The following is a 15,878-nucleotide window of genomic DNA, read 5'->3' on the forward strand; positions in this document are numbered from 1 at the left end:
CTTGGTTTTCATGGTCGTACTGCTGCCCATAAGCCTTTGATCACAAAGTCCAACCGCGCTGCTCGGTTAATGTGGTGCAAAGCACATCAAAATTGGACCGCAGATCAATGGAAACGGGTTCTTTGGAGTGACGAATCAAGGTTCACCCTTTACAGTTCGGATGGCAGGGTCTGGGTCTGGCGTCTACCTGGAGAACGTCTCCTGGCAGAATGCATTGTGCCAACAGTCAAGCTCGGCGAAGGTGGAATTATGGTCTGGGGGTGTTTCTCCTGGTATGGGCTGGGACCCTTGGTCCCCATTCATGGTAAGCTCAACTCCGATGCCTACTGCACTATTTTGGATGACAATGTGCTTCCTACGTTGTGGCAGTTTTACGGGTTGGACCCCTGTTACTTTCAGGACGGCTATGCCAGTTGTCATGTTTCGACGTTAACCAAGGCTTGGTATGGTGCCAATGGGTTCATCGAATGGACTGGCCTGCTCAGAGTCCAGACCTGAACCCTATCGAGAACCTCTGGGACGGGTTGCATCGCCGAATTCAGGGGTGCACTACCCTTGCAAAATCGGTGAAGTGACTTATATGTCTTCTCCAAAATACTACTAGCTGTCATACAAAGACTTATGGAAAGTATGCCCCGGAGGGTCTACGCTGTAAATACCTCTCGTGGAGGCTCTACCAACTATTGATTTTGAATGAAGTTAGTTTTTCTTTTCTATCACAGGTGTCCAAATACTTATTGGTAGTCTGTGTAGAATATATTACGCGAATGGATTGCTCAGTTTACTCACCAGACCTTGAATCCAACTGGGCATGTGTGGGATGTCTTAGGTCGCCGAATTTCGGAGCACCAAAAGCCACCCTTGAACCTCTTAAGCGGAAAAATGCCCTTTCCGAAAAGTAGTGTGTAGTTCTACAAGATCTGATTGACAGTTTAGTAAATTCTGTGAAATCAAGACGTGAACTTTTCATTTCTGTCAAAGGTGACCATACACCATATTAAAGAAAGATTTATTGGAAAACAGAGATAATTTTTCCATCATGCTTAAATTTTCATCAAATTGATTTTAAATTCAATATATTAAAATTAATCAATTGTAAAGCATGTTTAAGTTAAATATAGTTGGAACTCCTCATATCTGGCAACAAAGGGACCTCTCTGATTCCGGGAAAAAGATTTTTACGGATAACTGAATACATATTTCTAAAATTTACTTCTTGTTTTGTGATATCATCTATTGAAACTGCGCAAGCAAAGTCTGTTGATTGGTTTTTTTTTTTTTTTTTTTTTTTTTTTTGTTTTTTTTCCATCGACCACAATTAAATAAATGACATAAAAGTCATGCAAATTATGTAAAATTAAAACATGTGTACATTATTTTATATTTGCAGAGCCTCACTTTCTTTGCAAACATTAACTACTTGAGACTCATATCTGAGATCTAAGCGAATTATCGTTATGTTCAGTAAGTAAGAAGACAGGGAAAATGAGAAGGGTGTAAAAGTCCCTTTTATTAAACTTATTTAATTTAACAGAAGCCACTTGTTATGCTTACAAAACCAGCCAGCATTTATGGCGTAACTTAAAAGGTAATGAATTCAATTTATAACTAAACTATGCAGCCAAAGGTTATACAGAAAGTATGCGGGCAGTTGGCTGAAACCTAATTTACAAGTCTAATGGCGAGAATAACGCAACGCGGCAGACATACTACTAACAAGAGATTCAACTAAAAACGTAGCCTTCAACAGAAGGAACACGCTCTGATTCAAGAATCTAAAACCTTCCTTTAGCATTTTGGCAGGAAAACGGAAAGCTAGGAAAACAAAAAAGCTAGTTACATAACATAACTGGTTAATAAAAATAAATAAATCCTTACATAGTTCAGAAAAACAAAATGAATCATTTTAAAATTTCCACATTTTTTAATCACACGAAAGTTACCAGTATTTTCTTAGTGTGATAGCATACAACTTCAAATGTCTGCTTGCTTACAAGATAGTCACTGTAGTTTTGAAAATTCGCTTTGAGTAGTGTGAAGTTTCATAATATCGTTTACTGACATAGATGAATATTTCTCGACAAAATCTGACCAATGACATACATGTCATATTACGCATGTCATCTTCTTCCTACCCCTCTTCCATATCACTTTTCTCCTTTTCCAGTAGATGTTCAATTATTCCATTATCAGCTTGAGAGATACGGAATTGTCTACATCAATTCAAATATACATCACCTTTTCACTAATACTCCAAACATAAAACTAAATCCAGCTGTCGGCTACGGGAGCCGAATATCTTTTAAAACTAAGAGAATGTTCGCGACTCAGCTTGTCATCGACAGCCATGATACTAAGTCACAATTTATGTCAACAATGACGTAAAGTAATGTTTCTATGTGTGACGTAAAGTAATAACGTAAAAAGATCAAGTAAATATGACGTCTTTCAATTTGAATTATTTCTGAAAGTTATGAACACTACCTTACTTCTGACACATGGACGCATAAAAATCAGTAGTTCATCTTTATATTCTAGATAATTCATTAATCCATTGGCTGGATTATTACGTTGGATAGGAGAAACGTAAGGTAAATATTTTTCACATTTAAATCTTCAGCGTATTAGCCCATTTGATACTATTTTTTTTTTTAAATCTCGGGGCTAAATTTCGGATTTAAATTTATACCTTCCAAATTGCTGCTATTTTGATATTGCCGGTTAACTGGGTGCTGGTTACGAGAGATTTTACTGTAATGCTTTTGTACAAAACATCTGTAAGCGTTTTTCAATAAGGTTTTAAACCTTTCACTACCGGAAATCATGACCAACTTTTTGGTAGATGTTAAACTGCTTATCTGTACGTCTGAAGTATAACAGAAACTTGAAAAAGGTGTAAAAGATTTTTTATTTAAAACTTAATAAGAATGTAAAGTCTTTATCTTTACAATCAATCTTCATCTTTACAATTCTTCTTTTTATTTTTGTCTGTGAATGCTGGAGACGTGAAAAATGAGCAATACCCTTGCCGGGATTCGAACCTGGACTTTCCGAATACGCGCCGGATGTGCTACCGTTACACTACAAAGGCATGCAGAAAGGAGGGAGAAAATACCTTATATACTCCTCCTTCTAAAGGGCGACTGGGGATTAAGAGGACCCACTCGCCAAGTCCTGGTAGTGAAGAATCATCATCCACCCCCTTTTAGTTCGGGCACCACTGTACAGTAACTTAGAATTTTTCAATGTCAGAAAACTGAAGAAATCCGTAATGCTCTCATCGGGAATCGAACCCTGGACCTCTCGAATACGCGCAGAGTGTGCTACCGAAGGCCTGCAGAAAAGAGGGAGAAAATACCTTATAAGATGAACAGAAGGCTGTCCTGATTCTTATAAGTCTGCCAGCAATTATGGCGAGAATTCAGAGTAGGAATTCAAATGTAAAGATAAATTTAAATAACAAATAGTCGAAGGCTACATAGAGTAATTTTCCGCGATGTTGTCTCGGACTCCACTGGCGTCAGTTTAACTATTGGCAAGTATAGTGCAAAACCGAAGATAGGAAGCTTTATCATAGAATATCAAATCTACTAACGTGGCCTTCAAGAGGCAGAACACGCTCTAACTTAACAATCTCAAATCCTCTCTTTAAATATACGCGAGCTCATTTGCATTTTGGCGAGAAAACAGAAACAGAGAAGTAACAGTAAAAATTCAAAACATAAAACAGCTAGTTATTTAAATTAAAAAAACCTTAGAATTTTTTATTTTTGTCAGTATCCTTTAAGTTTGACGAGCAGTATTTATTCGAGCCTTCCTATTCTCTATAAGCTAACTCGAGTATCTCGAAGAAAAGCATCATAATTAATTCATTTCCGATTTCCTTGCTGTTGAGTATTTGAAACAGGAACAGAAATAATAAAAAGACTTCGGTGAACTTCGAGTTAAATTTACTTTTCATTTTGCTAGGTAATGAGCTACTGAAATTTACATTATGCAATATGGTAAGTAATTAAGTGATAATTTTATTATGATTTTGGATATAAGATTGTACGTAACTGTGTACTGAAAAATACTTGTATATGTTTGTCATTATAAATGCTCATTCATTAACTATAATATTTTAGTAGCTGTTTTAAGCTGAAAATATCGTAAATTTTCTTAATAATTTTTACACTACTTAGTGCAGCTTTTAAAAATGCATTAGCTGCTGAGGAGGCAGTACAATGTAGCTCTTTTTTTAAAAAAAATAATTATAGATTGAATTTTTTGCTATAATGTTTTATAAATCGGTTGTTCTTTTTAGGACTGGGATTCTTTCTGGAACGCCTCGTCTCCTCAAGTGACAAACTGTTTTAGACAATTAGTTCTGATCAACCTGCCTTGTCTTTTCCTCTGGACAGCATTTCTTTTCACGGCGATATGTAGCAGAGCCGAGAGTACTATCAAAAGCTCACCGAGTCCATGGACGTTTCTCAGTGTTGCGAAACTGGTACGAAACGTGTCTCTTTCTTTTAACATTAGAAAAAAATAAGAAAAGCAACTGTGTTAATAATGTCCACCCTGAATTTTATCTTGCCTTTTTAACTACGTAACAAGACACAAGAAAAGAAAGTAAAGTTCTCCAGTAAAAATAATTGTTTCTTTGTGCTATTTAGCAAGCGTTGTACACAACCTGTGCACGCCATTTGTGTTTGTTTAATGTAAGGAAGATTTCCAATGTTTTAATGTAAGGATGGTTTCCAGTGCAATGGTTTCCAATGTTTTAATGTACCGTTATATTGTATTAGGTAGAATTAAAGTGTACAGTTCATGATATGGTAAACGTAATGTTTGTAGATCCAACAACTGCTCGATACGTCAGCCCTTGGTGATATGGCAATCATCCAATCTTGGCAATATGGTATTCAGCTTCATTAACCTACAAGACTTCCGTAATTTTCAAAGGGTAGTTCAAGCTGGCCTCAGTGAAAGGTACCCTTTACGATATAAAGCTCTGACGATCATCTTTAGGATACTACTTTACTTAGCTTACAGACATAAGTTTTCCTTCTAGACAGAATACTTTGTAGCTATTGTCCCAAGATTTAATGGAAACTAAAATACTTTACCTTAACGTGGAACAAACAATATTGAATTGATCATTGCCGCGTAATGACTGGCGATTGAACCGAGAATTTGTAAAATCCATAAAATAATTCAACCCAGCGTCGTTACTCGTTGGCATGTTACCCTGTTCTTTTCTTCTGCGATGCAGTTGTACATGTTCCAGCAGAGACGTTGCCTCATCAAGGTAAGCATATTAAATATTGCAGAGCCTTGCTAACTGCTAAGCTTCTGCCTCGGAGTGAATTCCAAGTGAGAATACCCTGGGGTACGGTTCGAGTACCTTCCACCCTTATTCCCTGCCATCAACGTCTCCAGAGGAGTTCGGTTCGCTGTGTAATTTGAGTGTCTTCTGACCGCACAGACAATATACGTTTAGAAACATCCCATACTTTCTCCAGAAATCAAACTCGGCCCTTGGATTTTCATTCTCAGAGGGTCAATCAGCATCACTAACTACCCAGATCCCAGTCAGCATCACTAACCAATATCCCCTCTGGGCGAAGATATAGTTGTACAATAAAATCAAGAAAGCCATTATAGTTCCCCTTGCTTATCTAGCACTATAACAGTGGTCTCAAAAGATAAATTTTACACAGCATCTCTCTTTTTGGCGGATACCATTGTGTGTGTCATCGTAAACAACCCCTTCCTCAAAACAAAAAAACAAACAAAAATCAAATTGCCTGCAAGCCAAATTACACCATCTGAAAATCAGAGACATGCCAACATTTTTATTTATTTATTTATTTATTTAGCAAAATTAAAAATTTTTGTTAACGCAATAAAAATTATTTTAATTAAATTTTAAACTGCACTTACTAAATATTTATTAAAACATACATAAACCATAAAATTAATAAAGGAAAAGAATTCAAGTTGTTTTACCAATTTTTAGCTTTCAGTGCCAAACAAGATTTCAGGTAGAAAACATTTATTTTCTACCTGAAATCTAAAATTTGGTACCTGTAAGACATTCTGTTAGTAAAACTTCGTAATTCAAATATACTGATAGCTAAATATTAATATTTTAGATTACATTTATTTCAAATAATTCTAATATGTTTTATTAATCATTAATCAACTTACTTAATTTTTGAACTAAATAAAAAAATCTGATATGTACACCACATGACTTCCTTGTACGAAATATTAAATTATACGCATTTTTTTTTTTTTTTTTTTTTTTTTTTTGCATTTCATTTAAACTTATTAGATTAAATTAAACCTACTTCGCCGACAGCGCATAAACCACAATAGAATAAATGCATTCTTTAAAATTCACTTTGTTTACCATAGCGACACTCTGGCGCTAGATTCACTTAACAGTATTATATTTCGTTCATATTATAACTCAGAATGCACAAAATTTATATCATTTAAAGAATTATCTAATATTTGCCACATGTTCTATTCAAATACTATAATAAAGCTAGAACTATGTATAAAAGAAATTAAGCAAACAAAACAAAAAGGAAACTGTTTTTCACAGACGATGGAGTATTTCTCATTCAATTAATTCAGTTTTCACTTCGCGACAAGGCAAAAATACATAAAAACTCAAAATATCTGTATTAAAAATTACGAAGTAAATCTTAAACGCTTATTTCCTCGAAAAAATTCCAGAAAGGATTAAGCATGATTTAATTGGCAATAATAAATGAATGCATTATCTTTGTTGTTGCGAAGCTAAGTTTCTCTAGATTGGCAACAAATCCACTAGTTTCCTGTTTCAAATGTAAACATCAATGGCCGCCATAAAAAAAAAAAGGCTTAGTTGCACTTAGACAAGTTTAAAAGTGTTGATAATTCTAAAAATATTGCACACAGATTTACTAAAGGCATAAAAACCTTAACCAGAAGATAAAAACAACATAATACAATTATTTTTAAAGCAAAAAATGTACAATTTACAAACATATAAGAGTAAAGAAACTGAGATCACTGAGCCGGGTAACAGAGTGGATATATATATAAATATATTTATATATGTTTGGTGCGGCCGATTGCAACCAAAATACGAGGTGCACATCTACATGTTATAGCAGTCCCTAGATACAAAATTTCAACGTTCTGAGGCAACTCGTTTTTGAGTTATGCGAGATACATACGTACGTACATACGTTCGTACAGACGCCACGAAAAATTCTCTTCAGAATTCATTTTTAAGCAGTTCTTTTAAGTTTCTTTGGAGGAAAAGAGTCTTTTATTCTGTCCTTACGTACAGATATCATGCAAAAACATCGTTATATTGCTTTCGAAAGCGGTCAAAGTGGATATTTTCGTTGAAATATTTCGTTCCCTGAAGCTTTTCGCGATTACAATACTTCCTTTTTACTTCGTACAAGAAAGTAAATAATTATGAAAACTTTCCAAGCGAGACAAAAATTGCGAAAAAATCAAGGCAACTTAGTTTCTTTATCTTATTTATTAAATTTTTCTTCGAAGCATAAATTAAAATACACACTTTTCTATCTAAACAATTACAAACTCCTTTACTTCTTACTACAGCTTGACACCTGATAATGTTTTGATTTTCATAAAGATGGTAGCCTTGAAGAAAAATTACTAGAAATTATCTTCATCATGGATTGTAGATGCTCATCCATAAATCGAGTTTTTTGCTTATCAATGTGCAATTGAAAAAAAAAAAAAAAAAAGAGTTGTTCATATATAAACGCACTTCCACAGAAAGCGATTATTCTTAGCTCAAAAATTCGTAACTGAACACATTTAGTTTTTGACAAGTACGAATAAAGTTAATAAATTAATCAAATCTGCATCTTCAAATCTTTGAATAAAATTTATATCAAACTGTACACTAATTAACTCAATTTGTAGATTTTTTTCGTGAGTCATTCACATTCGTTTTTAATGGTCATGAAAATGACGGAGTTCAAATAATTAAAAATCTTGACATCTTTGCAACACTGTATTTGTTACAAAAGCCTAATTAAAATGTAATCGGTGGGCCGCATAAAGTTGCTTTGAGTTCATTGCACTATAACGTGCATTTGTTCACAACAATTTAATTATTAAGGTAGTTTTATATTTCATAATTTCTTAACCCCCCATTCTTTACAAAAAAAAAAAAAAAAAGCGGGAAACTATTAGCACAGACTCTTTGTTGAGTGAAAAAAAAAGGTTATGTGATTTTTACTTCATTTGTTTGCAGTGCATTATCTAAATCCCGATTTTTCAATTTTTTTCAGACCCTTACCTTCCTTCTAATCTTGTGTGCGGGAGCAGAAGGTTTTTACTTGCTTTACAGTGACAGATACTTGCTGAATCAGGTTGCGAACGTCAACTACATCTCGGTGTGCGTTCGTATGATAACTTTCGTAAGTATAATATTTATAGATTATTCACTTCAGTCACTTCTGTGAGCTCATCATTCAATTAGCTTTTTTAATTTATGTATATATTGTTAACTATACTGGGCTAATCTAAATTATCCCTTTCAGATTTAACAATAATGAGCAGCTATTGTCAAATCTACGTGTTATTCAATCATATTATTAGCGGTAACGGTACTTATTAGAGCAGAAATGTAAAGGTTCAAATATGTAAGCATTTATGCGCAATTTGTGCGTGGAATCTCAAACGAGTTACACTGCTTCGAAATGCAGTCGATTTGCGAATGCTTCGAAAATAAATCTTGGCATTGTTACGTATCGAACAAATACGTTGAATATTAAATTAACTGTTAACACTATTTCTCAGCGAAATAGACTCAATTCGTAGGGGAATGAACCACAAAAACCTTTGCGAAGAGAATGCCTTAGTAAGGAAGTAAAATTATAAGATTAAATCCAAATCGAAAAACATGCAGTTGCTTTGTAGCGTTTATTACATTACTCAAAACAAGAAACCCCTGTAGAAACATTACTTTTTTTTTAAATGCTGAGAACGTTAAAAATGACGCCGGGGCTGGAACTTGGACCACTCGAATACATGTTGAGTGTGCTGCCGTTACACAACGAAGGCATGCAGAAAGAAGGAAGAAAATACTTTATATACCCCCCCTTTCAAAGGGAGTCTGGAGATTAGGGAACCCAATCGCCAAATCCTGGTGGTGATGAATCATCATTCACCACCTTTTAGTTCAGGGGCCACTACAAAGACAGGATATTTTGAAGGACATGAAAAATGCCGGAACTCGAACCTGGATCTCACGAATACGCACTGAGGGTGCTACCATTTACATCACGAACACGCAGAAAGGAGGAAGAAAATACCTTATATACTCCCCCTTTTAAACTGGAGATTAGGGGAGCCGATCGCCAAATCCTGTTGGTGAAGAATCTTCATCCACCAGCTTTCAGTTCGGACGCCGCTGTAGGAACATTACGTTATTTTAAGCAGGAAATATGAAAAATGAATAATGCCCTCGCCGGAACTCGAACCTGGACCTTTCGAAAACGCGCCGAGTGTGCTACCGTTACACCACGAAGGCTTGCAGAAAAGAGGGAGAAAATACCTTATACCAATTATGATGCCGCGGAGAGTCGAAAAGCCGATAACTGCTTGATTGCTATCCCGAAACTGCTAGCCGGACTACGAAATTTGCAAATGCACATTCGTATCCCAACTGAGGAAGGAGCTTCCACATTTGACCAATGGCTTGCAGTAATAACGTCTGTAATATTTTCATATCGCAAACTATCACGAAAATCAGGCCTGTGAATTTCAAAGCTGAAAACCTTTATTTCTGGATTAAAATACAACAAAAACTATTAACAATCAAAATCATCAAAGAAACATCTTTAATACACTAGCTAATAGCACATAGTGGGAACTCGTTTCCACTAGGCATGTAGTTACCTCCAGAAGCGAAAAGTCATGTGGGGTACATAAAAAGGCCTTACTGTCCTAGGAGTTATTAAAGTCTTTAAAGATACTGCAGCAATAATAAATAAATTACCAAAGCACGGAGGATGAATCAGCAGCCACCTGAATCTTCTGATCACGTGAGATGAACAATCTATCAGGAGCGATGACACTAGTAATTAACAAAATGCAGAGTAGTTCCTCAAACTCATAAAGATCATATCTGCATTTTTAGCACACAATAAGGCATGACAAAATAACAAAAGTGATTAGCAAAGCAAAAAATTATATGGAAGTACAGATTAATGAGGACAGATCTGCAGTGATATAAATTCTTAAAGTTCTGATCACGTGAGATGTTGAGCCAATCAGGAGTGATGAAACTAGTAATAAATAAAATGCAGAGTAGTTCTTCAGTTCATTAAAACACATTTGCCTTTTGAAGCACACAATACGGCATAATAAAATAATAAAAGTAAGTTGCAAAGCGGGAAATTATGTACAAGTCCAGATTAATGACTATAGATTAGCAGTCACTTGAATTTTTAAAATTCTGATCACGTGATATGCTCAACGAATCAAGAGCAATGATTCTAGTAACTATCAAAATGTAAGGAAGTTAAGGTAAAAAAAAATGCAGATCTGAATTTTGGAGCACATAATACGGCATGTTAAAATAATAAAAGTAAGTTGTAAGCAGAAAAATATAAGAAGTCCAGATGAATTTGTCGGTATCATATTTGGGGTGATAGCATTGGCGTTTAAGACATAACAGCATTATTTGCACATAACATTTCTTACTTATGGTAATTAAGAAGTAGAAGAATAATTGCTATGCACCATTACTGAGATGCAGGTGAAAACGAAAGTGCAGAAATATACGGAATATCTATAAAACACTAATACATTGAGTAAGAAATATGTGCTTTCTAAAACCTTTGAAGTTCTGATCACGTGTGGTGATCAGCCAGTAAGAGCTGACTCACAGTTAGTATCTAATGCAAAATAAATTCCACTAATCTATAAAAAATCATAGTCGCGTTTTCTAAAAATCACATATGAAATGAGCACATTGCAAGAAGAAGAATATATTACAAAAGCTAAGGAATATATATAAGGTGTAGGTAGAGTTTTGTCAGTATCACATCTGGGGTGATACAATCATGAAGAATAAATGCAGAGTACAATCACTGAGGTGTTAGTAAAAGTCCTCGTTTATCTCTGGAAGGTCAGAGAGTAATTCACCACCGAGTATTGAACTCGTAATCCTGAGGTTTAGAGGGAAGTGCTTCATCAGTTGCGCTGTTGGGAATTCGGAAAATGACATAAAGTCCTTCAAGTGCCGATGCCAGGAGAGGCAGAAGGATTCTAATCTATGATATTGCAGAGGTGACCCGCATATGGACGCTCGAAGTAATCTTCCTCGAGGATTTCATAATTTAAAGTATCAGAAAATTTTGCCATAGAGTTTGTAGCAGCAATCATACATAAATTTGTGTTTAACTTATTCAGGTGGTCCCAAACATAATCGATTTTGAGGTCATTGTACAAGTTTTTATTTCTGATAAGTAAGATGCTCAGGTGATAATCCTCAAAATTTTATCTTTTTTTATATCATTTTCCGATGCATCCGCTCAGACCGGGGAAGAGTAGGTGAAAATAGGTCTGATAACCGCGATGCAACTTCTTTTCCTTCGGGCAAGGCTGAGACCAGATGACAAAGAGAGGAGTGAGTACAGTCTATTGAAAATACCATAAATTTTCCTCTCACTTTATTTATGCAGGCAAAACTGCGATTGAAGGCGATTCCAAGATATTTGGATGATCTGGGCAGTGGAGATCTGCTTTCCGAACAAGGTAATTTTAGTCGTGATTTCATCGAGAAACTCATAATGCCGAATTAGCAAAATTTGCGACTTCTCAGAATTAACGTTGACTTACCAAACTTTACACCAGTTTTCCATGTTAGCGACGTTACTGTGAAGTCTCAAGTACGTGATTCGGTTCCTGAACCTTGCAAGAAGGATAGTGTCATTTTCATAACAGGCGAGCATGATATTATAATCTTGATAGAAATTCGCGACGTCATGTACATAAATAAGATAGAGGATCTTCCTCAAAATCGATGCTTGTGGCGCACCACCGAGAATAGGAAATGGAGCAGTACACTCTGCTTCACTGAGAATATCCAGTTTACAAGGAAGGAGCTAGGGATCAGAATGATTTCCCTGGGAAGGGTGAAAAGGATGAGTTTGTAGAGTAACCCTTTACGTACCTTATATACATGAATTTACGTACCTTATATACATGAATTTACATACTCGTGCGTTTTGAAAGTTGGCATATTTGTTATAAGCGATAATAACGTCAAATGCGGTTTACGCACTTTAAGTTACTTCAAAGTATGAACGATGACTTTTTTTCCTCTCATGTAAATGAAAAAAATCTGATGTGTACACCACATGACTTCCTTGTACGGAAAATTAAATTATACGCATGTTTTCTTGCATTTCATTTAACTTATTAGATTGAATTAAACCTACTTCGCCGACAGCGCATAAACCACAATAGAATAAATGCATTCTTTAAAATTCACTTTGTTTACCATAGCGACACTCTGGCGCTAGGCTTACTTAACAGTATTATATTTCGTTCATATTATAACTCAGAATGCACAAAATTTATATCATTTAAAGAATTATCTGATCGTTGCCACATGTTCTATTCAAATACTATAACAAAGCTAGAACGATGTATAAAAGAAATTAAGCAAACAGAACGAAAAAGAAACAGTTTTTCACAGACGATTGAGTATTTCTCATTCAATTAATTCAGTTTTCACTTCGCGACAAGGCAAAAATACATAAAAACTCAAAATATCTGTATTAAAAATTACGAAGTAAATCTTAAACACTTATTTCCTCGAAAAAAATTCCAGAAAGGATTAAGCATGATTTAATTCGAAATAATAAATGAAGGCGTTATTTTTGTGTTGCGAAGCTTAGTCTCTTTAGATTGGCAACAAATCTACAATTCTGCTGTTTCAAATGTAAACAAATATGTCCGCCATGTTATTTAAAACTTAACCACACTTAAACAGCTTTTAAATTGTTGATAATTGTACAAATATTGCTTCCAGAATTACGAAAGGCATAAAAAGTTTAACCGGATGATAAAAACAACATAATTCAATCATTTTTAAAGCAAAAAACGTACAATTTACAAACATGTAAGAGTAAAGAAACTGAGATCACTGAGCCGGGTAACGGAATGGATATATTTATAAATATATTTATATACGTTTGGCGCGGCCGATTCAAACCAAAATACGAGGTGCACATCTACATGTTATAGTAGTCTTATATACAAAATTTCAACGATCTGAGGCTAGTCGTTTTTGAGTTATGCGAGATACGTACGTACGCACGCACGCACGTACGTACGTACATACGTTCGTACAGACGCCACGAAAAATTCTCTTCAGAATTCATTTTAAAGCAGTTTTTTAGTTTTTTTGGAGAAAAAGACTCTTTTATTCTGTTCTTACGTACAGATATCACGCAAAAACATCGTTAAATTGCATTCGATAGCGGTCAAAATGGATATTTTCGTTGAAATATGCTGCCTGAAGCTTTTCGCGATTACAATACTTCCTTTTTACTTCGTACAAGGAAGTAAAAAAGGAAAGGAAATAGGTTGCTATATATTAAGAAGTTCGCCAAGTTAATTCTTCTTGGTGCAAACTAAAAAAAATCGCCAAGGTAAATTTTTAAATTTCTCCATATATTTCTCACCCAAAATTACAAAATTTAATATCTAGACATAATTTAAGTACTAGAATCGAAATATGAAAAAAATTGTCATCTCATTTAAAAAAAAGTCCGATTTTGAGTCAAAATACCTATATTAGAACAATGCTATACATAAATCTATATCCTAAGTCGGGCTTTCGAGACATTAAAAACGCAGTTAGAATTTCGTCAGTCGGCACAGTAGAATGGGAAATATAGAACTGTCCCTTCTTGCTTTTTTTTTTTTTTTTTTTTCCCCAGTTATGTCTTTTTTTTTTTTTTCATCAATGTAAGTTTTAGATCAATAACCTAAAACAAACAGAAATATTATGGGCCATCATGTTTTTTCCGACTCCTTTTATATCCATAATTTCAGATAGGCTGATATGTTACATTCCATCATATTTTGCGTATGATTCTTATTTATATTCATTGAGGTTAAATGCGTATATTCGTCTGATAGTTTTAGATCCGTAAACTACAAGGTCTCAATTTAAGTGCACAGATGCGTCTTTTCGTCAGATGCGTCACAGTTTATTTATCCTTTTCAGTTAAATTACAGACAATCACCAGTGGCAAAAATAAATAAAAGGCCAAAAATATCTGAGAATGCTTAAAAGATTAAAATGAATCCTTCGTAAAAATCTCAGGATTATATTTAAAAAAATTCTAAAGACGAAAACAGAAAAGTTTTGCTTTTGGAAACAAATTTATTTTACAAAATGTTTTGTTAAAATTTTTAAATTTGATTTTATTATTTGCTTGTTAGATAAAAATTAAGAGGGAATCAGTTATTGGAAAGCGGGAATTTTTATTGGAGCCAAACTACTTAACTAGTACTTAATTGCATGATTTTAATGGACCTCCAAATCCAAGAACATAATTTGCAAACATAATTTGATTTACAATTTCATATGAAGACCGATTATAATTTTTAAACAAAAATTTTCAATTCAAGCTACAATAACAATTTACTCCTGAAACTCCTAGATATATAATTTGAGAAATAATCGTTTTTTCTAGTGATGAAAGTGAAGTCATCCTTAAAAAAATCACTTTTTTTTCCAGGTTCTAGCTCTATTTCTTCAACTGAGACAGATGCGTAAAGGCCAGCTCAACTCTTTCATTTTGGCAATATTTTGGAGTTTATACGTTATTTGTGACGCAATGGGATCTCCCTTATATCTTCTTCTAACAGTAAGTTAGAAAAGTTATTAATTCGTTATGTAGACTTACAGACATGAAAGGAAAAAAAAACTATATTAATGATTTCCATATAATGTCTTCTTTTAGATACCTTAATTTTTGTCTTTGGTTGCAGTTTATCATGCAGTTAACATATCCAAGATAATGATTCTTAATGTCTCATGTTTCTTTAACTAGGATCAAGTGGATGAAACGGTGGATTCTAATCTCTTTATACTTGGGACAGTCTGCTTCTGCATCGTTATAGCAGAAGCGATACTCTCATTCTTCACTGATCCTCAATACAGCTATTTCTGGGATGAAAAGAAAGTGAGTAAAATCTCGACAGATTATTCACCATGTAAACAATAGCTTTCAGGCGGAACTATAGTACTCTGTAATGCAATTTATCACGGGAAGCATTCACGATGTTAGTAAAGTAAAACTGAACGGTTCCATGATACAGCTTGAGCAAGGGAATCTGACAGTTTTGAGATAGTCCCTACCGCTATGAAATGTAATATTATTTATTTTACAAAACAACAGAGTTACAATACCATTTCAACAGTGCCATTCAACAGTGCCCAGGTATAAGAGTGTCAGCACTTTTATACAAGTTCAGTGTTCATAGTTTGCAGACATTGTTCGTAAAAACAGGAGCATTCTTAAAGATACGTACAACTTAAAAAGAGCGACCTCCATAGAGGTTTGCATCTTTTATTTTTTATTTAAGATTTTGAGTTTTCTGCTACGATTAATAAAGTAAAGGAAAATTTTACTTGTGTAGTAGTGCCCTTACCATTATGAAGGTTTCTTTTTTCCCGAATCAAAAACCGATCTGTATTAGAATGCAGACATATGGAGCATAATATAAGGTTTTTGTCTTTTCAAATAACTTATTTTCACAGACTTCCAGCACCTTTATTGCAAGGCGTCGTTATAAAAGCTTTTCCACATTTATCTTTC

General features: G+C 34.4%; 1 protein-coding gene across 1 annotated transcript in view; it reads left to right on the forward strand.

Annotated features, from left to right (window-relative positions):
* Positions 1–15,878, forward strand: part of LOC118182861 (multidrug resistance-associated protein 1-like) — a 158,332-nt gene that overhangs the window by 18,415 nt on the left and 124,039 nt on the right. The window contains exons 2-5 of the mRNA XM_085816624.1: positions 4,307–4,492; positions 8,319–8,447; positions 14,796–14,924; positions 15,111–15,242. Of these exons, the coding sequence (XP_085672750.1) occupies positions 4,307–4,492; positions 8,319–8,447; positions 14,796–14,924; positions 15,111–15,242 (576 nt within the window). The remainder of the gene's footprint in view (positions 1–4,306; positions 4,493–8,318; positions 8,448–14,795; positions 14,925–15,110; positions 15,243–15,878) is intronic.

Source organism: Stegodyphus dumicola, chromosome 5, assembly GCF_044657685.1.
Source record: "Stegodyphus dumicola isolate Sdum_Otavi_A_Nest chromosome 5, ASM4465768v1".
Classification (NCBI taxonomy): domain Eukaryota; kingdom Metazoa; phylum Arthropoda; class Arachnida; order Araneae; family Eresidae; genus Stegodyphus; species Stegodyphus dumicola.